This window comes from Lepus europaeus, chromosome 6 (genome assembly GCF_033115175.1).
Source record: "Lepus europaeus isolate LE1 chromosome 6, mLepTim1.pri, whole genome shotgun sequence".
Lineage (NCBI taxonomy): Eukaryota > Metazoa > Chordata > Mammalia > Lagomorpha > Leporidae > Lepus > Lepus europaeus.
Window position 1 is genome coordinate 65,988,897 of NC_084832.1, and position 26,858 is coordinate 66,015,754.

The window sequence follows — 26,858 nt, forward strand, 5'->3', positions numbered from 1 at the left end:
GTGATTACTTTTGAGTTTTTACTTAAGAAAAACCTAACATAAAAATGTGAATTAAATCTTTATAAAAACCATTTCAAAATAGAGCTGATAGATTTTCTAGATGATGATTTTCTTAAAATGAGAAGAACTCCATCATTTAAGCAGATACAAAATCCAGAACTATAATTTCTAAATCAAAACTGCAACCATTAATCTTCCTGAGACTTTTCTCCCAGGTATTGGCCCTCCTCAGGCTCCCATATTCCATGTTAGCCCTAACCATGGTACTGTGCTGGTTTCCCAGGCAATGAATTCCTTCAGTCTTCAAAGTAGAAACAGTGTTTTACTGGTTTATTTTAAATCTTAACCTGTTAGTAAATCAATAAATACTGCCCAAACAGACCTCAATCTGCTACAATAAATAAAGTTCAGACTTCCTATATACCGTATAGGCTCTTGGTATAATTTGTCTCAAATTTTAACCTAGCAAGGTGGCTCAGGAATTGAATTATCAAAATTATACACACGCGCACACCCTTCATGGAGGCCTTTGGCCTGGATCCCTAAGGTTAGAAGTATAAAAGGTTATTTTGTACACATTTACTCAAAGTGTACATAGAAAAAATTTAGGCCAGCGCTGTAGCTTACTTGGCTGATCCTCTGCCTGCGGCGCTGGCACTCCAGGTTCTAGTCCCAGTTGGGGCGCCGGGTACTAGTCCCAGTTGCTCCTCTTCCAGTCCAGCTCTCTGCTGTGGCCTGGGAGGGCAGCGAAGGACGGACCAAGTGCTTGGGTCCCTGCACCAGTATGGAAAACCGGGAGGAAGCACCCGGCTCCTGGCTTCAGATAGGCGCAGCGCTGGCCATAGTGGCCCTTAGGGGAGAACCACGGAAGGAAGACGTTTCTCTTTGTTTCTCTCTCACTGTCTATAACTCTCTCTCTCTCACTGTCTAACTCTGCCTGTCAAAAAAAATTTTTTTTAAAAATCAAATCCTGCTTGATCATCCCTTTTAAGTTCTATTCAATATAACTGAATTTGAGTACACAGCAAAAGAAATCTTGGGGCTGTCACAAAAGTAATGTTCAATACTTGCATGGTAAAAATGGGCTACTCTTAAAAAAAAAGTAGTAGCATAATTATTAAAATAAGCAAACAAATGAGCAAATAGCTCAACGAAGCTCTAGGGACAGCACTGTGGCACAGTGGGTTGGTTAAGCTACTACTTGAGATGCCAGCATCCCATATTGAAGTGCTGGTTCAAAAACGGGCTGCTCAGCTTCCAATCTAGCTCCCTGTCATCAAGCTTGGGAAAGCAGTGGATGATGGCCCAAGTGCTTGGCCCTCTGCCACCCATGTCAGAGAGCAGGACAGAGTTCTTGCTCCCAGCTTTGGCCTGGCTCAGCCCAGTCTGTTGTAGCCATCTGGGGAGTGATACAGTGGTGGAAGGTCTGTCTGTCTGTCTCTCTCTTGCTCTGCCTTTCAAATAAGTCAATCTTTTTTTAAAACAATGTGAGTAAAGTAGCCGCATGGGAAATTTTAATTGCAGCTTAAGACGGGCTAGAACAGATTTCAGGGATCTCTAAAAATACAATGCTAAGACGGACTTTGCAATTTTAAAGCTGCAGGGTTTCTAGGAAGGGAGAATGGGGAATTACTATCGAATGGGTCCAGAGTCTCAGTGTTGGAAGGTGAGAAAAGCTCGGTGGTGGGATAGTGGCAACGCCAGTACAAAGGGAACACTCTGTACCTGGCTGAATGGCATTAAAATGGTCAAGGTGGTGTGTTCTATGTTATATATATCTCATATGTTTTTAAAAATCGAAGAGTTTCCAGTTACAGGCATAAATTACCTGGTCTATAAATTGTGTAGGTCTGAAACGCCAGGCTGAGATCAGCATTCTGAAGGATGTTCAACAAGGTGTCAGGGGTCTCTTTGAGCCACTGCTTGCGGGCATTATTTTCACTGTATTTGATTACAGAACCACCTAGAGGGAAAAGATAAAAATTAGCACCAAATAAAAAATAATAATAATAATAAAAGATGTTCGGCATCTGTCTCCTAGATCACATTTCAGGCAAAGTTAGTTATACCTGATTCTCAACTAAAATGTTTTTCACTTTTAGTATGAGTAGTGCTCTGATGTATGACACCTGGTATCTTGCACAGAGTGACATTAAAAAGAAATCCTAGCACATCAAATGAGCAAATGTTCTATAATAAAATAACTGCATTTGATCTGACACAGTCAGCCCTCTGCACCTGTGTGTTCCACCACCTGTGCATCAGAACTGGTTTTAAAAAACTGTGTCTGTGCTGAACGTATACACCTTTTCCCTTGTCATTATTCCCTAAAAAACCCAGTATAACAACTATTTATGTCACTTACACTGTATTACTAAGTAATCTAGGGATTATTTAAAGTATATAGGAGGATACTTTAAATTTGATATAAGGGACTTGAGCCATCTTCGGATTTTGTTGTCTTCAGAGGGGCCTGGAACCAATCCCCCAGGGATGCTATGGGCCGACTGTACTCACCTTTGTCATCCTCTGCTGTTACACTGGAAGTGAGGATGGACGCGTTTTCCAAAGCTGTCAAAGCTGTACCAGGTACATTTTTCTCCCACTGGCGCCTGTGAGGGCCTGGTGAGCCAGCTTGCCTCAGACGCACTGACTTCCTGCCTGGTTCTGAAACGTAAAGAGGAATGCTGAGCATGTCATCTTGTTTATTCCTCTGTAGCTACAAAAGTACCCTAAGGATGCAGAGGTATTTATTTTCCCTTTCAAACTCAGATTTAGCAACAGTGTTCTTTCAAACCTAAGTAGCAAAGGAAACAAAAAAGAAAAAAAGGTAAAATAAATCATTAAAGTGACTGAATTTTGAGGGCTGGTGTTGTGGTATAGCAGGTAAAGCCACTGCCTGCTATGCTAGCATCCGCTATGCAATCCCCTATGGGCACAGGTTTGAGTCCTGGCTGCGCTACTTTCTGTTCACCTGTCTCATAATGTGCCTGGGGAAGTACTGGAGGATGGCCCAAGTAGCTGGGCCTCTGCACCCATGTGGGAGACCCGGATGAAACTACTGGCTCTTGGCTTCAGCCTGGCCCAGTCCTGGCTGTTATATCCATTTGGGGAGTGAACCAGCAGATGGAAGATCTCGATCTCTCAGTCTCTCTCTCTCCTTCTCTCCCTCTTTCTCTGTAACTCTTTCAAAATAAATAAAAATTTTTAAAAAATATTTATTTGAAAGTCAGAGTTATACAGAGAGAATGAGAGAGAGGGATGCGGGCGATCCCAGCAGTTAGCCTGAGCCCAAACACATTTCTTCCCACCTCCGCCTTCTGCCAATCAGGTAAACTGCTCCCAGGTGTGGCCCAGGCCCATTAGGCCCACCTGGAAAGCTACTTGACCATCCAGCTGATTGGAGAGGCATATTGGCACCTGTATCAGTTCTGTCCTGTAGTCAGTGTTCTCCTGAGTTAGTTACGCCCCTTCTCCCTGCTCTTTAAAAAGCCTACGTGGCTGTTAATAAACAGACATGTTCATGGAAACCTGTCCCCAGTGTTTCTTTATGGGAAAGGACACCTCTGCCTTCCCCGATGGTGTGGCTTTGCAGGACCAAGCCAGAGAGGAAGAAAGAGATCTTCCATCCACTGGTTCACTCTCCAAATGGCCTTAAAGGCCAGGCTGGGCCAGGCCGAAGCCAGGAACCAGGAGCTTCTGGTCCTCCAACGTGGGTGCAGGAGCCCAGGTACTTGAGCCATCTTCTACTGCTTTCCCAGGCACATTAGCAAGGAACTGGATGGGAAGTGGAACAGCCAGGACTCAAACCAGTGCCCATATGTAAAGCCACAGGTGTTGGCTTTACAAGCTATGCCACAATGCCTGTCCTAAATAAATAAATTTTTTTTTTTAAAAAAAAGCAACCAAATTTTTAAAAAATAGTATATATGTAGTTATAAAGTATACGATGTACAAGGAAGAAGCTCCAGGAGCACTTCCATATCCACAGTAGCCTATGCTTTTTATGGTAGATAACAAGTGCTACATTTCCTAATGGCTCTTAACAAATCATATTCTCTTTTTTAATGTGTAGATACCTTTTAAAAGTTTTTGTTGACTGATTTGTTTGAAAGGCAGAATGAGAGAGACAGAGTGTGTGAGCAAGCAGGGTTGGGGGAAGGGAGGAAGAGCTATCTCCCATCTGCTGGTTCACTCTCCAAAAGCCCACAGCAGCTGGGTTGAGCCAAGCCAAAGCCAGGAGCCAGTGAACTCCATCTGGGTCTCCCACATGGGAGGCAGGGACTCACGGACTTGAGCCATGTCTGCTGCCTCCCACAGTGTGCATTAGCAGGATGCTGCACTGGAAGTGGAGGAGGGAGGACTCAAACCAAGCACTCAACATGGGATTCAGGCATCCCAAGTGTCTTTTTTTTTTTTTTTTAATTTATTTGACAGGTAGAGCTACAGACAGTGAGAGAGACAGAGAAAGGTCTTCCTTCCATTGGTTCACTCCCCAAATGGCCACAACGGCTGAAACTACGCCTATCCAAAGCCAGGAGCCAGGTGCTTCTTCTTGGCCCCACATGTGGGTGCAGGGCCCAGGGACTTGGGCCATCCTCCGTTGCCTTCCCAGGCCACAGCAGATAGCTGGACTGGAAGAGGAGCAACCAGGTCTAGAACCCGGAGTCCATTAGGGATGCCAGCGACACAGGCGGAGGATTAACCTATTGAGCCACGGCGGCAGCTCCCCAAGTGTTGTCTTAACCTGCGGCACCTCAATGCCTGCCTCTGTCCTTTATTTGTTGTTAAATAAAACATTCCCCTAATATTAAGTAAATTAGTAGACAAGCAAACAAATATTTACCTGTCTCTTGTTTATGATGCCTAAGACCTAGTAAAATGAAAACTGGCATTCCTTCCACACTTCCCAGCTCCCCACTCAATCAATGATTAGAATTTGAGAAACTTACCTTTTTCTTTTCTGTTGACTCTCTTCAATGAATGCTCAACCAAATTTTTATTAATGTTCTCTAAGTCACTATGGCTATGTTTTCTACCATGTTCTCCCTCTTGCTTTAAAAGAGATTAAAAATACAGATTAGAGAATGTTTGAATTGCTACAAATAATATGCAAAGTCAACTATTTTAATTTTAAATAAAATTGATTCCAATACAATCCCATCAAGGTGGCATGTACCAATGCCATCTCACTAGTCCAAGTGATCAATTTCAGTTCACATTCGATGGCCTGGATAGGTCTAAGAAACAAAGGGATCACACAAACAAGACAAGTGTCTGCTAATACTAACTGATAGAATCAAAAAGGGAGAGAAAGATCCAGCATGGGAAGTGGGATACACAGCAGACTCATAGAATGGCAGATGTCCTAAACAACACTCTGGCCTCAGAATCAGCCCTTAAGGCACTCAGACCTGGCTGAAGAGCCCATGAGAGTATTGTAGGCATGGAAAGCCAAGATACCATGGAAAAGAAAAAAAGAAGAAGACCTAAATGAAAGATCTCTGTTAGTGAGATCCCAGTGGAAAGAACGGGGCCATCAAAGAAGGAGGTACCTTTCTCTGAAGGGAGAGGAGAACTTCCACTTTGACTGTGACCCTATCGGAATAAGATCAAAGTCAGCGAACCCTAAAGGCTTCCATAGCCCTGGCAACTCATGACTAGAGCCTAGGGAGATTACTGACGCCATGAACAGGAGTGTCAAATTGTTAAGTCAGCAACAGGAGTCACTGTGTACTTACATCCCATGTGGGATCTGTCCTTAATGTGTTGTCTAATGTGCAGTGATGCTATAACTAGTACTGAAACAGTATTTTTACACTTTGTGTTTCTGCGTGGGTACAAACTGATGAGATCTTTACTAATTATATACTGAATCGATCTTCTGTATATAAAGATAATTGGAAATGAAAAAAAAAAAAACCTGGTGTTAAATTGGAATCGGCATAGAAAATTAATTAATTTTTAAAAAATATTATGTAGGATCTCTGCCTTTAATGTGCTGTACACTCTTATTTAATGCTATAACTAGTATTCCAACAGTATTTTTTTTTTTCACTTTGTGTTGCTATATGGGGGCAAACTGTTGAAATCGTTACCTAATATATACTAAACTGATCTTTTGTATATAAAGAGAATTGAAAATGAATCATGATGTGATTGGAAGGGGAGAGGGAGCGGGAAAGGGGAGGGTTGTGGGTGGGAGGGAAGTTTTGGGAGGGGGAAGCCATTGTAACCCATAAGCTGTACTTTGGAAATTTATATTCATTAAATAAAAAAAAAAAAGGAAAAAAATTTAAATAAAATTAGTGAATTAAACACATGAATAGTCATTGAACCCACAATATATATATATATTTTTTTTCCACAATATATTTATTAACACCACGCTCTACCAACTGAGCTAGCTGGCTACCTCTACAATATATTTATACTAATATAATATGCATGTATATTAGCAACCATATAGGTGTACACATATTAACAACCATATGCCTTCATACATGTATATGAAATAAGCACATACAGGCACTAAAATAAATTATTATAAATACAACAAGGATAAACAAAACTGACAGATATTTGACAGGTACTTATTGAGTAAAATAAGAATTTTCTTTTTTAAAAAATAGATTTATTTATTTGAAAGGTAGAATTACAGAGAGGCAGAGAGAGAGAGAGGTCTTCCATCCACTGGTTCACTCCCCAAATGGCCGCAATAGCTGAGCTGGGCCGATTTGAAGCCAGTAGCCAGGAGCTTCTTCCAGGTCTCCAACATGAATGCAGGGGCCCAAGCATTTGGGCCATCTACTACTGCTTTCTCAGGCCATAGCAGAGAGCGGCATCAAAAGTAGAGCAGCTAGAACTTGGACTGGTACCCATATGGAATGCCAGCACTGGAGGTGGCAGCTTTACCTGCTATGCCACAGCGCTGGCCCCAGTAATAAGAATTTTCAATGTGGTTTGTTGTAATGGGCTTTTCATGCTATAATCTTTTTCTTTTTTATGATTTTTAAAATTTATTTATTTGAAAAGCATAGAGACAGAGAGAAGGAGAGACAGAATCAGGGAGGGAGCTGTTCTATCCAGCCATTCCCTAAATGGCCACGACACCCAGGGCTGGGCCAGCCAGAAGCCAGAAGCCTGAAGCTCCACCCAGGTTTCCCATGTGGGTACAGGAGCCCAAGCACTTCTGCTGCTTTCCCAGGTGCACTAGCAGGGAGCTGGGTCAAAGGTGGAGCAGCAGGGACTCATTTGGGATGCCAGCACTGCAGGCGGCAGCTTAACCTGCTGTACAATGCAGGCCCCCATGCTGTAATCTCAAATCAAGACATTTTATAAGGCTGCTATCATTGTGGCTCATAACACGGTTCTCCCAAGTATGGCACTTTGATATGCTGATGCTTTGTATATGTGCTGCTGAAGTGAGCACATGCTGAGTGCTTTGAACTAAAGGACATTACGAGCCCTCAGAAGCAGCCTCGGAATCAAGATCTCTGAACTTCTCCTGCCCTCCTGTCCCCAACATCTCATTCTCCCCCAAAGTGAGTCACAGAAGCCAGAATTCCTCTTCCCCAATGTGGACTATAGAAACTAGAACCCGGGGCCAGTGCTGTGGTGTAGCGGGTAAAACGCCGCCTGCAGTGCCGACATCCCATGTGGAAGAGTCCCAGCTGCTCCACTTCTGATCCAGCTCTCTGCTATGGCCTGTAAAAGCTGTAGAAGATAGCTCAAGTCCTTGGGCCCCTGCACCCATGTGGGAAGAAGTGGAGGAAGCTCCTGACTCCTGGCTTCAGACTGGCACAGCTCCCACCCTTGCAGCCAACTGGAGAGTAAACCAGCAGATGGAAGACCTCTCTCTCTCTCTCTCTGCCTCTCCTTCTCTCTGTGTGTGACTCTTTCAAATAAATAAATAGATCTTTAAAAAAAGAAAAGAAACGAGAACCCTCTTCCTAAATAAGCTGTAATCCTAAACCTAGCACACTAACCCTCTCCCACCTTTGTGCCTCAGACTGGCCATTAAGAAATTCTCTGATCCACCCTTGTCATCAGACCATCATTCCAGGGAAGGAGTCCTGCCCCACACATGGGAGGAAGAAGTGCTGTACTGAGAGCCAAGAAGAAAGCTGAACAGGCAGGCCTTGCTGGATTTCCCCTTTCAGTCTATTGCCATTAAGCCATATCCTTTGTCTAATCACATGTCTGCACACCCATCCACATATTATCATACCTAAGCATAAAAATGACACTTTTTCTGGGTCTTTGTGTCTTCATTATGAAGGCTTCTGTGACATGTAAAATGTTGATTAAATCTGTTATTTCTCTCTCTCTCTCTCTGTTTTTTAAAGATTGATTTTATTTATTTGAAAGGCAGAGTTACAGAGAGGGAGAGACAGGGAGAAAGAGACCTTCCATCCACTGGTTCACTCCCCAAATGGCCACAATGGCTGGAGCTGGGCCACGCAGAAAGCAGGAGCCAGAAGCTTCTTCCAGCTCTCCTACATAGGTGCAGGGGCCCAAGCACTTGGGCCTTCACCTGCTGCTTTCCCAGGCACATTAACAGGGAGCTGGATCAGAAGTGAAGCAGCCAGGACTCAAACTGGCACCCATATGGGATGCTGGTATTGCAGGTAGTAGCTTAACCCACTCTGCCACAATGCCAGCCCCTCTCTTGTTAACCTGTCTTTTGTCATAGGGTATTGACCATGTCCTTTTTGATGGGTGTGGAAAGGTATCATTCCTTTCTGTCCCTACACTAGACGAGAGTCCTCACTGGCACTTACTACATCACTTCTGTGCCATTGCTGGGTGAGCTGGGGCCAAGACATGTAGACAGCGATATGAATTTAGAGTCAGTCTAGTGTGATAACCCCAGCTCCTGCTGAGGGTGTGGATATCCTCCAATTAAGAAGAAAAGGGGGCCAGCACCGCGGCTCAATAGGTTAATCCTCCGCCTGCGGCACCAGCACACGAGGTTCTAGTTCCGGTCAGGGCGCCGGATTCTCTCCAGGTTGCTCCTCTTCCAGGTCAGCTCTCTGCTGTGGCCCGGGAGTGCAGTGGAGGATGGCCCAAGTGCTTGGGCTCTGCACCCACATGGGAGACCAGGAGAAACACCTGGCTCCTGGCTTCGGATCAGCACAGTGCACTGGCCGCAGCGGCCATTGGGGAGTGAACCAATGGAAAAGGAAGACCTTTCTCTCTGTCTGTCTCTCTCACTGTCCACTCTGCCTGTCAAAAAAAAAAAAAAAAAAAGAAAGAAAAAGAAAAGGAAACCCGCTTGTGGGCAGCACACTGCACAGACAACAAACAACTGCAAAGGGCATTTCCTGCTGGCACCATCGCAGATGGCGGGCCGAGGGAGTTTTAGCAAAGACTCTGTACAGAAAAATGAATTCATTTCTGAATACTGTGGGGAGGGAATTTCTCAAGATGAAGTAGACTGGAGAGTGAAAGTATAAGATAAATAACATGTGCAGCTTTTTGTTCAACTTGAACAATGATTCTGTAGTGGATGCAACCAGCAAGGGTAACAAATTCATTTTGCAAATCATTTAAGGAATCTCAACAGGTGCAACCAGTATCTGTAATTTGAAGTCTGTGGGGACTGAAAGAGAAATGGAAATCCCTTGACATCTGCTAGTTCCTTCCTCCCCTTCCTCTCTGAAACAGCTGCCTGAGCTTCAGGAACCTCAGGTACCATGGGCAATTTAGAAAAAGAAAATGCAGTTTGAAATTCTGAATTTGAAAAGTACTGTCAGAATGACTTACAGTAATGAGTTTTAAAGTCAACATTTTATTGCCTTCTCACTTGCTGCAGAAGTGTTTTGTGCCAGTGAATATATTTTTTTGCAATAGTGCAGTATAGTACATTTTTCACCTTTGAATAAAAAATACTTGAACTGAAAAAAAAAAAATTAGTGATCGGGGCCAGCGCTCTGGTGTAATGGGCTAAGCCTCTGCCTGCAGCACCAGAATTCCATATGGGTGCCAGTTCACGTCCTGGCTGCTCCTCTTCTGATCCAGCTCTCTGCTGATGGCCTGGGAAGGCAATGGAAGACGGCCCAAGTGGTTGGGCCCCTGCACCCATGTGGGAGACCTGGAAGATGCTCCTGACTCCTGGCTTAGGATTGGCTCAGCTCCAGCCATTGTGACCATCTGGGGAGTGAACCAGTGGATAAAAGACCTTTCTCTCTGTCCCCCTCTCTCTGAAACTCTCTCAAATAAATAAAATCTTTTTAAAAAAATAGTGATCTAAAAATCACTTATCAGTAAAAAGGAATGAATTTACACAGATGAACCCTGAAAACATTACATAAGTCAAAGAAGCAGACCCAAAAGGACAAATCTTGTGAGATTCCAATTAGGAAATATAAAGACAAGCAAATTCATAGAGAACAAAACATAAATTTGAAGTCACCAGGAACTGAGTAGGGGCTGGGGGCAGATAAATGCAAAGATATTGTTTAATAGGTTCAGAGTTTTCATCTGGGGCAATGAAAAGGTTCTTTTTTTTTTTTTTAAGATTTTTTATTTTATTATTTGAGTGGTAGAGTTACAGACAGGGAGAGCGAGAGAAGTAAAGATAGATCTCCCATCCATTGTTTCACTCCCCAAATGGCCGCAAAGGTCAGAGCTGAGCTAATCTGAAGCTAGGAGCTTCTTCTGGCTTTTCCATGTGGCTGCAGGGGCCTAAGGACTTGGGCCATCTTCCACTGCTTCCCCATACCATTAGCAGGGAGCTGGATACAAAGTGGGGCAGGTGGGACTTGAACTGGCACCCACAGGTGGAGGCTGAGCCTACTATGCCACAGCACCAACCCCAAGCAATGAAAAGTTTTGGGAACAGTGGTGATGGCTGCACAATGTTATAAGTATAATTAATGATGTTGAATTGTTCACTTAAAATTGCCTAGAACAGTAATTGTTTGGCTAAATATATTTTATCGCAATAAAAAACAAAAAGCTACCCTAAAACATTTTCATGACTGAAAACACGACTAATTCTCTTACATGTGTTTTGAGACCATTGTCACTGATCAAGAAATCCTGTCTTTTGCAAATAAAAAATGAATGCAACTGGAGATCATTATGCTTAGTGAGATGAGCCAGACTCACAAACATCATGTTTTCTCTGATGTATGGTAGCTTATATATAGAATACAAAAAAAAAACCTAAATGTATAAGAATAAAATTGACAGTTTATCATTTGATGATCATTTACAACCCTTGTCAATATTCCTGTGGAACAGCGGTCTTTCTACTTTTTACTGCTGAACACTATATTCAGTGGAGTATTAAGCCTGTGATTATAAAGTAAAAGTATGCTATGGTGCCGGCACCGTGGTTTAACAGGCTAATCCTCCACCTTGCGGCGCCGGCACACCGGGTTCTAGTCCTGGTTGGGGCGCCGAATTCTATCCCAGTTGCCCCTCTTCCAGGCCAGCTCTCTGCTGTGGCCCGGGAGTGCAGTGGAGGATGGCCCAAGTCCTTGGGCCCTGCACCCACATGGGAGACCAGGAGAAGCTCCTGGCTTCGGATCAGCGAGATGCGCCGGCCGCAGCGGCCGTTGGAGGGTGAACCAACGGCCTGTCTCTCTCTGTCTCTCTCTCTCTCTCTCTCTCTCTCACTGTCCACTCTGCCTGTCAAAAAAAAAAAAAAAAAGTATGCTATGGCAAAAATTAAAAAAAAAAAAAAGGAGGAGGGAGGGAGGTTTCCTTTAGTTCTCAGATTGTATCTTTGAAATACATGAAATCTGTTTTTTTTTAACAATAAAAATATATTTTAAAAGAAAAATGAAGAAACAGATGAAATAACTGGTGACTTACAGAGGCTCACCCAGCAGTGCAGGGCTCCAAGACTGATGATGTCGTCACACGTCAAAGTTGCAGAACTGCTTCCCCGCAGGGGTCCCACAGCCTTTCAATATCTCAAAGCACCCAAGGGCAGCCAGTGCCCCATAGATGGATGTCTCGAAAATTTCATTTTAAAGCACTTACCGTGGAGCTTGCTTCATTTCCCAAAGCAATCCTGATTCTGCTGGTGTCTGCTTAAAAAGAAAAAGGTGGGCAGAGAAACACAGGAAGAATCACCTGATGAGTTCCTAATGGGATCAGCACAAAGCTTGAGAAACAAATGAGGGTCTTCAAGTCAAAGAACCTGAAGAGGGATTCCAGGCTTTAATCACACAATAACACAAAGAAGCTATTTCTGTTGTTAATTCCTGATGTTAAACTCTCAAAGGTTAGATATCTCCATTCACTTAGGTCTCAGTCTCTCTCTCTTCCTCCCCCTCTCCCTCTGTCATCTTGCCTTTCAAATAAACAAATCTTTAAAAAACATAAAAATACAAAATTGCTATTGTGCGGCAGGCATTGGCCTAGCAGTTAGGACATCAGCTAGGATGCCTGCATCTGCATCAAAATGCTTGAGTTCAATTCCCGTCTTGGGCTCCTGAGTCCACTTCCTGGGTGGTGCACCCCGGGTTCCTGCCACCTAAGCAGGACCTGGACTGTGTGTTCCTGGCTCAGACCTGGCTCTTGCAGGCATTTGGGGAGTGAACCAGTGGCTGAAAGATCTGTCGGTCTCTACCTCTCTTTCTGCCTTTCAAATAAATGAAACTAAATTGAAAAAACATTTCCAGAATTCTTACCCTTTTTTCTTGGTGCATTATGCTCAGATTTTTTGGTTTCTTCTAGTATCTGTTCACCATATTCTGAGATGATCTGAAAATTAAAGTTGGGAATTTATAAACATCTCTTTAGACACTGCCATAATGTTATTTAATTATCAACCATCTTCAGCACAGTAAGATTTAAGTTGAAAAATAAAAAATGACATTTAAAAATACATGTAGTTTAGGCAGAGATAAATAGACATTTATATATTATATATATTTATATATAAACATATTTATATATTATATATTTATATATTTTATATATTGCATATATATATAATATATATAAATATAAATAAAGATCTGAATGATTACACAAGCCACAGCTGAGCTTATACTTGGGAAACAGCATTGTGGGATGAAGAGAAAAAGGGAAGGAAATATTAACTTTTTGTATTTTAATACAGTTCTGCATCCTTTGAATTTTTTAAAAAAATTATTTATTTATTTTAAAGGCAGGGTTACACACAGAGGGAGGGGGAGATCTTCTGTCTGCTGGTTCACCCTCCCAAATGGCCACAACAGCCAGGACTGAGCCTAACCAAAGCCAGGAGCCAGGAACTCTTCCCATGTCTCTCACACCTGGGCCAGCTTCCACTGCTTTCCCAGGTGCATTAGCAAGGAGCTGGATTGCAAGTGGAGCAGCTGGGACACAAACCAGTGCCCATATGGAATGCCAGCATTGCAGGTGGCAGCTTTACCTGCTACACCACAGCGCCAGCCCCAAAAGGGCACTTCAGAAGATTCATGGGAAAGGGCAACATTGTGGTGTAGTGGGTTGAGCAATTGCTTGCAGTGCCGGCATCCCATGTGAGCACCAGTTCAAGTCCTGGCTGCTCAACTTCTGATCCAGCTCTCTGCTAGTGGCCTGGGCAAGCAGCAGAAGATGGCCCAAATGCTTGGACCCAGCACCCATGTGAGAGACCCGGAAGAAGCTCCTGGCTCCTGGCTTCGGTCTGGTTCAGCCCTGTGTGGTCATTTGGGAAGTGAACCAGTGCATGGAAGATCTCTCTTTCTCTCTCTCTGTCTCTCCCTCTCTCTATAACTCTGCCTTTCAAATAGATAAATAAATCTTTTTTAAAAGTTCATGGAAAAACAGAATTAAAATTAAATTTTTAGTAGAAAACAATTTTAAGATTCATGCACAGCTTTTTCATAGCATGCATTTTTTCTGAGTTTTTTGAGGACCCTCATATTCGTGGATTTCACCATTTCTAAGTACCTTTTTGGTATTTTTATATGAAACTTTTAATTCCATACTCCCAAAACTTTTTAAAGTAGAACTGTAACTGTGTTTAAAAGTAATTGTATGTTAAAAGTTTAAAAGTACTCTTGCAAGTGTGTTGAAAAGATACCAAGCCATTTAGCCAACCCCAGAAACCTGTTCGCAGCTGATCCAACAGGCATCCTACCTCCGGGGGGGAGCACTTCCCCACGAGTGGAGCAAGGCTGCCTCTGCACAGGAGCGCCGAGGCTGAAGGGCGGTGCAGGGGATTCCTCTTAAACATCTGCTTGATTAGAAACTGCAGCTCGTAGGAGTAATGGGAAGGCAGTGGCCTGATGGACCCTCCACATATTTTGAGGATGAGACTTTTCCAACTATTTGCCTGAAACTGAAAAGTAAATACGGAACTTGAAAAGCAGAAGCAGGGAAAGAGAAAGGAAATTAGAAAATACCAACTGAAATGAATTCATATAAACTATTTTAATTTTATAAATGTACCTCAGGCTGGGTCATTTTCTTTCTAGAAGTTTCTTTAAGATATTTGTTGTGGCAAAACATGTTAAGCTGCTGCTTGCGATGTTGGCATCCCATATGAGCATCGGTTTAAGTCTCAGCTGCTCCACTTCCAATCCAGCTCTCTGCTTATGGCCTGAGAGAGCAGTGGAAAATGGCCCAAGTGCTTGGGTCCCTGCACCCATGTGGGAGACCCAGAAGCTCCTGGCTCCTGGCTTCGGCCTGGCCTAACCCAGGCAATTGCAGCCATTTCGGGAGTGAACAGTGGATAGAACACCTCTCTCTCTCTCTCTCTCTCTCTCTCTCACACATTTCAAATAAATAAAATAAATCTTTTCTTAAAATAAAGGTACTATTCTATAGGGAACAGCTGTTTAGCCTAGTGGTTAAGGCACCTGCATCCCAAACCAGAGTGCCTCAGCTGGACACCTACTCTGGTTCCTGACTCCAGTTTCCTGCTAAAGCAGACCCTGGGAGTCAGAGGTGCTGGCTCAAGAAATCAGGCTCCTGCCACCCACTTGGGAGACCTGGATTGAGTTCCCAGTTCCCAGTCCTGGCCACTGCAGGCATTTGGGGAGTGAACCAGTGGATGCAAGCTCTTTCTATCTCTCATATAAATACATAAAATTTAAAAGATACTATGGTGGTTCAGGAGAAAGGTCAGCATGAACAATAAGAAACTTGCCTGCCTTGCATACTTTTAAAGTGAACATCAATGTTGTTACAGATATACATTTTTAATATATTTTAAAAATCACAATAATACATATAACTTTTTTTTTAAAAATCAAATGATACAAAAGACTCACAATATGCGTAATATTCTTTTGCTCCATTCTTCCCCAGAAACCCCAAGACTTATACTATCACAACATGTACTTTCCAGATTTAAACTTTATCCTTCTTACCATTCATGCCATTAAAGAAGCTTTTAAAGTTTGACAAGTAAAAGAGTGGGGATATAAAATGACACAGTGGAATAACATCTTAAAAGTTTTCCATGTGTAATATATTTATTGGAACCAACATTAGCCGTCAGCCTTGCTAATGCTCATTTAAGAATATGTTGGCACTCTATCTTGAAAGTGTATTACCCTATTAATAAAAAAAAAATGAAGACATGAAAAAAAAACCAACATATAACAAAGGAAACTTCAGATAATGAAAAATAAAATTGAATGTGCTTGGCTTCAGGCTTTTAAACAATTATACTGCATTTCTACATTTCCTAAAGTTTTGAGAACAACTGTTTTTAAAAATATATTTATTTATGGGGGCTGGTGCTGTGGCTTAGTAGGTTAAGGCCCTGCCTGCAGTGCTGGCATCCCATATGGACACTAACTGGAGTCCCAGCTGTTCTGCTTCCAATCTAGCTCCCTGCTTATGGCCTGGGAGAGTGGTAGAGGAAGGTCCAGGTTCTTGGGCCCCTGCACCCACATGGGAAGCAGGGAAGAAGAGTGAACCAGCAGATGGAAGACTTCTGTCTCTCCCTCTCTCTGTCTGTAAATAACTCTGCCTCTCAAATAAATAAATATACCTCTTAAAAGTATATATATATATATATATATATATATAATTTTTATTTATCTGAAAGGCAGAAAGAGAGAGATCTTCCATTGCTGGTTCATTCCCCAAATGCCCATAAAAGCTGGGGCTGGGCCAGGCTGAATCTAGCAGCCTGGAACTCAAATCTGAGTCTCCCACATGGGTGGTAGGGCCCCAACCACTTGAGTTATCACCCACTGCCTCCCAGGGTGGCCATTAGCAGGGAGCTGGAAGTGGAAGTGGAATTGGGACACAAACCCAGGCATTCCAGTATGGATGTGGGTATCTCAAGCAGCATCTTACCCATTGCAACAGCATCTGACCCCAAAAATACAAAAACTTTGTCTTAAAGCAGAGAAGAGATGAAAGACTGTGTGCCAAAGAATCTGGGCACTATAGTCCTCCCTGCGTATTCTTGCTAGGAAGAAGAACAAGCATATTTAAGCTTATGAAAAGCATTTCTAAAATATTCATGATGTTAAAATTAAATAATTTTATTTGTATATAACAGTGTTTCTCAACGTAAGCTGTACATCAGAATCACCTGAGGGTTTTTTTTTATGATTTATTTACTTTATTTGAAAGGCAGAGTTACAGAGTGAGAAAGGGGGGGAAGAGAGAAAGAGAGAGGGAGGGAGGGAGAGAGGGGGGAGAGATAGAGAGAGAGAAAGAGAGAGAGATGATTGATCTTCCATCTGTTCACTCCCCAAATGCCGCAACAGCCAGGACAGGACCAGGCTGAAAACAGGAGACAAGAGCTTTATCTGGGGCTCCCATGTGGGTGCAGGGGCCCAAGGACTTGGGCCAACTTCCAGGCTTTCCCAGGCATATTAGCAGGGAGCTGGATTGGAACTGGAGCCGCTGAGACTGAAAGAGGTGCGGTGCCCACATGTGCTGCTGGCATTATAGGCTGCGGTTTTACTCACTACACCACAGCACCAGACCCAGAATAACCTCTTTAAAAAATACTAATGTCCAGGACACCTTCAGAGTTAGTGTGGGCCCAGGCAGCAGCATTCTCACAGGTTCCCCACCGTGTTCTAACTGGACGGGCAGCATGACAAGCCGCTTGTTCAAACAGATGCCCTCTCCTGAACAGCACAGACCTTCAGTTTTTGCATTACCTTCATCTGGTGGTGCTGAAGGCTTTTTCTCAGCCATTCCCTCTCCTGAGCTCTGTGTGCGGCGAAGCACCTCTGTGTAAAAGCTTGGTAGAGCTCATTTTCAATTCATGCCCAAAGAACAGAATTTATTTCCATGCAAAGCAAACACTTAATGGAAATCAATTCTACAATTGCTGTTCTTTGCAATAAACTAGTGCTAAACAAAAAGGACAAGGTGTTTACCATCTATTTTGTTGAAATATTATTTTTTTTATTTTTATTTTTTGACAGGCAGAGTGGACAGTGAGAGAGAGACAGAGAGAAAGGTCTTCCTTTACCGTTGGTTCACCCTCCAATGGCCGCCGCGGCCAGCACGCTGCAGCCGCCGCACCGCACTGATTCGAAGCCAGGAGCCAGGTGCTTCTCCTGGTCTCCCATGTGGGTGCAGGGCCCAAGCACTTGGGCCATCCTCTACTGCACTCCCTGGCCACAGCAGAGAGCTGGCCTGGAAGAGGAGCAACCGGGACAGAATCCGGCGTCCCGACCAGGACTAAAACCTGGTGTGCCAGCGCCGCAGGCGGAGGATTAGCCTATTGAGCCGCGGCACTGGCTGAATTATTTTTTAAAATATTTAGAAAAACACAATACAATGTGGCAAAGTCTATTTTCTCGTATTTCAGTTACAGAGGAAACACACATGATAAGTAAAATCTAATTTCAAAAAGATTGGTATAAAAATGGTACAGGCATTCTGGAAATGTTTGGCCATTCCTCAGAAAGCTAAACGTATAATTATCATATTATACAGCAATTGCACTCTTGACTATACACCTCAAAAACTGGAATCAGAGTCTGACAGACACTTCTCTCATGTTCATAGCAGCATTATCCTCAAGAGTCAAAAAGTAGAAACACCCAACCCCTGTGTCCACAGATGGGTAAACAAATCATACTGTATACACACAATGGACTGTTATTCAGCCACAAAATGGAATGGAATTCTGATACATGTTCAACAAGGATGATGAGCTTTGAAAACATTATGCTAAGTGGAATAAACAAGACATAAAAGCAAATATTTTATTACCTCACTTTCATGAAATATCTAGAATATGTGATTCATAGAGACAGAGAGTAGACTAGAGACCAGGAGCTGGGGGAGAGAGGAACAAGGAGTAATTATTTAATGGGTGTAAAGTTTCTGTTTGGGATGGTGGAGAAGTTTTACAAGTAAGTATTATTGATGATTGTGCAATATTGACAATATAGTTAATGCCACTGAATTATACACATAAAAATGGTTAAAATGGCAAATTGTGTATTATACATATTTTTCTACCAAAAATCTTAAAAATTTAAGAGCACTATGGAAAGAAGAAGGAAAGACACGATACATATAGAACAGAAATGAAATAACAGACATTTCCTATTGGTATACATCACAAAAGTGGCTCTAGGCAAAGACAACAATAATGACAACATAGCAAAACTTTTTCATAATGAATTCATCCTAGGTAAGTAAACTGCCAGCTGCAATTTTCTACATTGCTTAGGACCTAGCCAGAGATAACCACAAGCTTCCAGTTATGTTTTGTGCACCATACTTACCGGATGCTTAAGGGTACAGAGTTCATACAGAATGCATCCTAAGGACCAGATGTCACTGGAAATGTAGAGGAAGCAACATATCAGTAAGTAGGTTATGAGTTATTACACTAAAACAGATGCATTATGGCCAGCACTGTGGCTCACTTGGCTAATCCTCTGCCTGTGAAGCCGGCACCCTGGGTTCTAATCCCAGTTGGGGCACCGGATTCTATCCTGGTTGCTCCTCTTCCGGTCCAGCTCTCTGCTATGGTCCGGGAAGGCAGTGGAAGATGGCCCAAGTGCTTGGGCCCTGCACCCGCATGGGAGACCAGGAAGAAGCACCTGGCTCCTGGCTTCGGATTGGCTCAGCACACTGGCCGCAGCCCGCTGGCCGTAGTGGCCATTTGGGGGGTGAACCAACGGAAAGGAAGGCCTTTCTCTCTGTCTTTCTCTCTCTCTCTCGCTATCTAAATATGCCTGTCAAAAAAAAAAAGATGCATTTTTGAATAAAAAAAAGAAAAATTATCCTACTTTTACTACGAATAGGCATATTATAAGTAATTCCTAGGTATTTAAAGAAGACATATAGTAATTTTGGTCTAATACTTAGATACTAAGAATAATGATCACAATAAAACTCTCTGCTCCCCAACTTGCACCCCTCCCAATCAGGGTGGTTCAGATGCCATTTCAGCAGCATTAGGGAATTCAGGGGCAAAAGGAAGGAGTATCTGTGAACTGAGACTGTCAGAGCTGGAGGAAGGACTTAGAGGATGTCCAGTACAGCTTCCACCAGACCTCCACGTGCACGGCAGCCAGCCTAAGAGGGCAGCTCCTGGTGGACGGCTCTCTGCCTCAGGAAGCACAGTCTGTTGCCCTGTTGGAGGGCCTAAGGTAGCACCTCTTGCCTCACAGGAGCCAAATGTGTCCTCTGGCAACATTCTCCAGGCCTAGAGTCAGCTCATGCTCCAAGAGAAAGAGAACAAGACCACTCGTTCTTCCACAAAACAGCTCTTCAAACTCACCAGAGGCCTATGGGTGGTCCTGTGCCCGACTTCCTCATGCCAACCATCTCAGTTCTCCTCCAGCAGCCTCACTGCCCAGTTGTCTGCTCCAGGCTTTTTCTCAATGACACTCTTGTTATTATTATTTTTTAAGATGTATTTATTCATTTGAAAGGCAGAGTTACAGAGAGAGAGAGGGAGAGAGAGAGAGAGATCTTCCACCCGCTGGGTCACCTCCAAATGCCTGTAACAGCCAGGGCTGGGACAGGCTGAAGCCAGGAGCCAGGAACTTCCTCCTGGTTTCCCATGTGGATTGCAGGGGCTCAAGAAAGTAGGCTATCATCAGCTGTCTTCCCCAGCACAGGAAGCTGGATCGGAAGTAAAGCGGTCAGGATTCAGAAATGGGATGCTGACATCATCAGGTGCAGCTTAACCTGCTGCAGCACGACGCCACTGGGACATTCCTTTTATTTTATTTTTTATTTTAACTAATTGTTTCCCTTGATTTTAGTTTTTTTAAAACTTCAAGCCTACAGGAGTTACCAATGCCCACATGCTCTCAGTCAGGCTCCCCAGTTGTTAACATCTGCCACACTTGCATGCTGTCTCCCTCTGTGTACCTCTACCCCTGCAGAAAAGGCTGCAGGTATCACTCACTCACCCCAAACACTCCAGCCTGTGTCTCCCAAGAGCAAGGACACACACTCTCCCTCATAAACACAGCACCATTATCACCCGCAAGCAGAGAACTCCATTATCTAGTCTAGTATTTAGTCCAAACTCCAGTCTCCCAATAAATCCCTTGAGGGGTGTTTTGCTCCCAATGTAGCCAATTCTACTTTGAATGAACCTATTTAGTATAGATTGTATACCCTTTTCAGAAAGCCACTTGGTAGAAAGTAATAAGAGCTGTCAAGTCCTTCTGTCTCGAGGAGTCCATGCCAAACATACAATACAAGACAATGACATTTTTATGCACAAACAATAAGTTAATTGCAGCATGTTTACAATTCCAAAAACTGGAAACATAAGGGCAAGGACAGAGGAAAAGTTAAGTCAACCTTAGGAAGAGCCATAAAGTAAAATATATGAAGCCGTGATAAATATTTATGAAGTTTGAATGTGTGGGGAAATTAATGTAAGGTAAAGTGAAAAAAAAATCAGGATATCAAGTTGTGTAGAGAATATATCAATTAGTGCTATGGGGAGAAAGGGGAAAACCCCACCAAAAGAGTCTTAGTAGTAGTTGTGGAAAGCGGGTGGTTTCCATTTCCCTCTATGTTGAATCCTTTCTGCCTACTCATACCCACAACAGGCACATAGAACTTGTAGTCAGAAAAAATATGGTTTTACTTTTTAAATATTTATTTATTTGAAAGGCAGAATCAGAGAGATACGGAGGGAGGGAGAGAGAGAGAGACAGAGAGATCTTCCATGCACTGGTTCACACCCCAAATGCCTACAGCTGTGGGCTAGGCTGAAGCTTGGAGCCTGGAGCCAGGAACTCCACATAGGTCTCATAGATGGGCGGCAGGAACTCAAGTCCTTGGGCCATCATCTACTGCTTTCCCAGGTTGCATTAGCTGGATTGGAAGCAGAGTAGCCAAGACTTGAACCAGGTACTCTGATATTGTATGCAAGCAGTGGCCTCACCCACTGTGCCACAACACCCACCACAGTCTTAAATCATAAGGCCCTCAGATGAACTTTCAGCAATCAACTAACTTACCAACCAGGTGATTATTACCTAGTCCTGTAAATGTTAACTCAATGACATGATCTAGGGGTTCCCAAATGTTGCTGCATATTGGAATCTCTTGACAAATTGGTCATCTTGAAAAATTGCTGATGCTTGCTTTTTTAAATTTATTTACTTGGCAGGTAGAGTTACAGACAGTGAGAGAGAGAGACAGGGAGAAAGGTCTTCCTTCCGTTGGTTCACTTCCCAAATGGCCGCCACGGCCGGCGCTGCACTGATCCGAAGCCAGGAGCCAGGCACTTCCTCCTGGTCTCCCATGAGGGTACAGGGGCCCAAGCACCTGGGCCATCCTCCACTGCCCTCCCGGGCCACAGCAGAGAGCCAGACTGGAAGAGGAGCAACTGGGACTAGAACTCGGCGCCCATATGGGATGCCGGCACCACAGGCAGAGGATGGAGGATTAACCAAGTGAGCCATGGCGCTGGCCCCTGATGCTAGCTTTTCATCCTCTGATATTCTAATTTAATTGGCATGGATGCAGCCAGGGCTTTGGGATTTTTTAAAGTGGGAGTAGGACTGCCATTGTGGTGCAGCGTTAAGCTGCTGCTTGCAAAACCATCATCCCACACTGGAGGGCCAGTTTGAGTACTGGTTGTTCCACTTCTGATCCCACTTCCAGATGATGCAGGTACACAGCCCCAGTATTTGCACCCCTGCCATACATATGAGAGACCAGGATGGAGCTCCTGTTTTTGTGTTTGTTTGTTTTGTTGGTTGGTTTTAAGATTTATTTATTTATTCGAAAGGCTGAGTTACAGAGAGGCAGAGGCAGAGAGAGAGAGAGGTCTTCCATCCACTGGTTCACTCTCCAAATGGCCACAACTGCCAGAGCTGGGCCAATCTGAAGCCAGGAGCCAGGAGCTTCCTCTGGGCCTCCCACCTGGGTGCAGGGGCCCAAGTACCTGGGCCATCTTTTATGGCTTTCCTAGATCATAGCAGAGAGCTGGATCGGAAGAGGAGCAGCCCCAGATGGGATTCTGGCACAGCAGGCAGTGGCTTTTACCTGCTATGCCAATGTGCTGGTCCCCTGGCTCCTGATTTTGGCCTGGCTCAGACCAGGCTGTTTCAGCCATTTGGAGAGTGAACCAGCAGAGGGAAGATCTGTCTCTCACTATCTCTCTGCTTTTCAAACAAGTAAAAATAAATACATTAAAAATTTTTTTAAAGTGGGAGCAGCAGGCTGGCACTATGGCATACTAAGTTAAGCATCTGCCTACAGTGCCAGAACCCCATATGGGCACCAGTTCAAGTCCCAGCTGCTACACTTCGAATCCAGCTTTCTGGTAGTGCATCTGGGAAAGCAGTGGAAGATGACCCAGGTGCCTGGGGCCTTGCACCCACATGGAAAACCCAGAAGAAGCTCCAGGCTCCTGGCCATTGCAGCCATCTGGGGAGTGAACCAGTAGATAGAAAATCTCCCTCTTTCTCTTTCTCTTCTCCCCTCCCCACCCCGACTCTGCCTTTCAAATTAATAAATAAATCTTTTTTAAAAAATAAAGAAAGTTGGAGAAGCAAAGTATGGGAACCAGTAATATAATTCATACTGTTTTTAGAAATGACTAACCTTTTTTCTGGCATTTATAATGAGCTCTTCTCAGCTCTGATTAAAACAGAAAACTACAACATTCATCTAGAAGCCAGAGAATATGGGTTCCACAGTGCTTTCAGATATATCTTTTAAAAACCAAGATCCTCTGTGTATCTGCTTTACAGTGGCACTAACTCTAGTGTCCTGCACAGGTCACCAAATGGTCACCCTTGCACAAAGTAAGTCCACTGCTTACCTTTTATTGTTGTAAGGTAAGTTCTCCCAAATTTCTGGAGGCACGTAATAAGGTGTTCCCACATATGTACAAGCAAACGCCATGGGACTAAAACCAAAAACAGCAAAGAGTGACCACAGAGCATTCCTGAAAATGCAGCATGTTTTGATTACTGTCACAGCATGACAACAGCAGTACGTACTCAGAGAGAAGACGGGCAGATCCAAAATCTCCCAATTTTACTTTTCCATTTTGGGTGAGAAAGACATTCTGTATCAAAAAAGAAGAACTCAGGTTACAACTTCCTTCATGCAAACACAAGGCCAAGGTCTCCAGAGAGGCTGACATCAGAGACCAAGGGTAGAAACGCTGGAGTGGAATGCAAGATGCCCTCCTGCCAGCTACGCAGCCCCCTGCCTGGGAGCTCCAGGTGACTGCTTTGAAACTGAACAAGCTTTGGGAGAATCAGCAGACCTGACTGAACAGGAACCTGTGTCAAGGTGACCCCACGTGGCAGAACCAGGTGTCAGCTACTTCCTTTTCTTTTTTAAAAGATTTATTCATTTATTTGAAAGTCAGAATTACACAGAGAGGTAGATTGAGGGGGGGGGTCTTCCATCTGCTGGTTCACCCCCCAATTTGCCACAATGGCTGGAGCTGCACCGATCCGAAGCCAGGAGCCAGGAGCTACTTCCGGGTTTCCCACGTGAGTGAAGGGGCCCAACAACTTGGGCCATCTAATACTGCTTTCCCAGGCCATAGCAGAGAGCTGGATCGGAAGTGGAGCAGCCGGGACTTGAACTGGCGCCCATATGGGATGCCGGCACTGCAGGCAGCAGCTTTACCCGCTACGCCACAGTGCTGGCCCCTCATCTACTTTCCATCTGAGAACATATGTACTCAGGAATGGGGACCGAAAAGGCTGAGAACATATTAGCATACACTACCAAAGTGACTCTAGTGGCTTCTTCTCAGGTGATACTTTATTTGGTTAATATTAAGTCGAAGGGTACAAAGCTTCAGTTTGAAGGAATGAATAGTTCAGATCAGGTGTATGGCCTGCTAATGACAGTTCATAATAACATACAGTATGCTTGAACACTGCTAAGCGAATACATCCAAAAGGTCCTCACCACAAAAAAGGATAAGTATGCAAGGTGAGGGGTATGTTAATTAGTTTGATTTCATCATTTCACAAGGTATACATACATTAAAAAAAGATAGACCTCATAACTATATAATTTTATATCTTAATGCACAGTATCTTTATACATTTTTATCTTAATAAAGCTGGGAAGATTTTTTTAACTAAATAAAAGTAAATACATAAATATCAGGCTGAAAAATATTTTTCAACTAAACAGAAATGTCCCAAAAGGAAATAAGGTAACAGAAAACAAAAGACTGAATGATACAGCTTTGGGTTTTCTTTAAGGTCCAAAAATATAGTCCACTCACCTTGGATTTGATATCTCTGTGTAGCACCCGTTTCTTGTGAATGTGATTTACTCCAAGGCACATTTGTGTAAACCAATTAAGTATCTGTAAGGAAAAAGATGCAAAATCCACAAACACATAGTAACAGGTAAACGCTAACCCCAAATTCCAAAGAACCATTTCTAAGATGCAGCTGCCCAGGGTTTTACACAACATGAGCACAAAACTCCTGTCCTCATCTTAGTTCAATTAAGATTCAGTGTTGTCTGAAGAAATTCAGAAAAGCTGTGATCCCCATGCCTATTTCATGTATGATTCAAATAGCAATTTGGTTTTTTTTTTTAAAGCATTAGTGGTTGAATTATTCACTGATTTACTTTCATTTGAAAGGCAAAGAGACAGAGATGGTCAGAGAGAGGAGCGAGATCTTTCATCTGCTCCTTCACTCCCAAATACCCGCATCTGGGGCTGGGCCAGGCTGAAGCGAGGAGCCTGGAACTTCATCCAGGTCTCCCACGTGTGAATCAGAGACCCGAGTACTTGAGCCATCAGCTGCTGACTGGAGCTTCCTGTCAGTGCTCACCTTGGGAGAGCGTGGTGCTGGCTCAAGTAATTGGGTTCCTGCTACCCACGTGGAAGACCTGGCCTGTGCACCTGGCTCCCAGTTTCGGTCCAGCTCAGTCCTGCCCATTGTGAGCATTTGAGATGTGAACCAGCAGATGAAACTTTCTGTCAGTCTCTGCCTCCCAAATAATAAAAATTTCTCTGTCTCTCAAATAATAAATGAAAATTAAAATAAAATTCAGTACAATAAAATTAAGACTGAAATATCTACTATAAAGTACAATGAGTAACACAATTTTCAAAATCTTCTAGACTTGAGGCCAGCGCCGTGGCTCAACAGGCTAATCCTCTGCCTAGCGGCACCAGCACACCGGGTTCTAGTCCCAGTCGGGGCGCAGGATTCTGTCCCGGTTGCCCCTCTTCCAGGCCAGCTCTCTGCTATGGCCCGGGAGTGTAGTGGAGGATGGCCCAAGTGCTTGGGCCCTGCACCCCCATGGGAGACCAGGAGAAGCATCTGGCTCCTGGCTTCGGATCAGCGTGGTGCACCAGCCACAGTGTGCTGGCCGCGGCGGCCATTGGAGGGTGAACCAACGGCAAAGGAAGACCTTTCTCTCTGTCTCCCTCTCTCACTATCCACTCTACCTGTCAAAAAAAAAAAAAAAAAAAAAAAAAAAAAAAAAACAGCAACAAAAAAACACTTCTAGACTTGAAAATTTTATTCTTTTATATTTTATAACCATCATATTGATTTTACTTTCTAAAAATACTTTGGGCAGCCACATCCTTAGGATACCATTCAGTAACATTAGTATAGAAATCAGTTGTTGGGGGTATCTGTAGGAAAGATGGTTGAGCCACTGCCTGCAGTGCCAGCAGCCCAAATGCAAATAGATTCGAGTCCTGGCTGCTCCACTTCTGATTCAGTTCCCTGTTATTGCCCCTGGGAAAGCAATGGAAGATGGACTACATGCTGGGGCCCCTGCACCCACGTGGGAGACTGGGGTGAAGTTCCTGACTCCTGACTCCTGGCTCCTGGCTGCAGCCTGGCTCAGCCCTGGATGTTGCAGCCATCAGGGGTGTGAACCAGCAGATGAAAGATTCTCTCTGTAATTCTGCCTTTCAAATAAATAGCTCTTAAAAAAATCAGTTGTTTCTAATTAGGGTATTGGCTAATCCTAGATACGAATGCTTTAATTTTAACTGATAAGTTTATGAGAAAAGTTATTTCTGAATCTTAAGAACAAACATGTAAGTCAGTCTCTTACCGTATCTTCAGGAAATAACTTTCCCTTTTGCTGTTTAATCTTTTGCATTAGATCCCCTCCATCACAATATTCCATCACAATATATAGATGTCCTTCAGCTAAAACAAATATAAGTGTCTTCAGGAAAGTTGCAGTGGCCATAAAAAAATTCAAAAGTGCACATATGTATGGGAGTTCATACTCACCTTCAAATGATTCTTTGAAGGCAACAATATTGGGGTGTTTCATTTTGGCTAACAGAACAGCCTCCTTCCTAGACTTCTGTGTTTCAGAAAAAGACTAGAAAAAGATTTTAAACTATAAATTTATATTGCATTTTATTTTTAAAGTCTTACTTACTTATTAAAAAGTGGCATAGCAGAGAAGTATCTTCCATCCATTGATTCACTCCCAAAATGGCCACAACAACTAGGGCT

The 26,858-nt window shown here is 43.5% G+C and overlaps 1 protein-coding gene across 5 annotated transcripts in view; it reads right to left on the reverse strand.

The window, feature by feature from the left end:
* NEK3 (NIMA related kinase 3) overlaps window positions 1-26,858 on the reverse strand; it is a 35,975-nt gene that overhangs the window by 4,257 nt on the left and 4,860 nt on the right. For 2 of the 5 annotated variants that reach the window (XM_062195350.1, XM_062195349.1), the window contains exons 3-13: window positions 26,443-26,721; window positions 24,635-24,718; window positions 23,379-23,446; window positions 23,198-23,284; window positions 18,672-18,726; window positions 14,090-14,290; window positions 12,651-12,723; window positions 11,998-12,047; window positions 4,953-5,055; window positions 2,518-2,667; window positions 1,829-1,963 (exon numbers count right to left, since the gene is read on the reverse strand). In XM_062195350.1, coding sequence (XP_062051334.1) covers window positions 1,829-1,963; window positions 2,518-2,667; window positions 4,953-5,055; window positions 11,998-12,047; window positions 12,651-12,723; window positions 14,090-14,290; window positions 18,672-18,726; window positions 23,198-23,284; window positions 23,379-23,446; window positions 24,635-24,718; window positions 26,443-26,721 — 1,285 coding nt within the window. Of the gene's footprint in view, window positions 1-1,828; window positions 1,964-2,517; window positions 2,668-4,952; window positions 5,056-11,997; window positions 12,048-12,650; window positions 12,724-14,089; window positions 14,291-18,671; window positions 18,727-23,197; window positions 23,285-23,378; window positions 23,447-24,634; window positions 24,719-26,442; window positions 26,722-26,858 lie in introns of those variants that run through there. The other 3 variants (XM_062195353.1, XM_062195352.1, XM_062195354.1) reach the window with 3 other exon arrangements.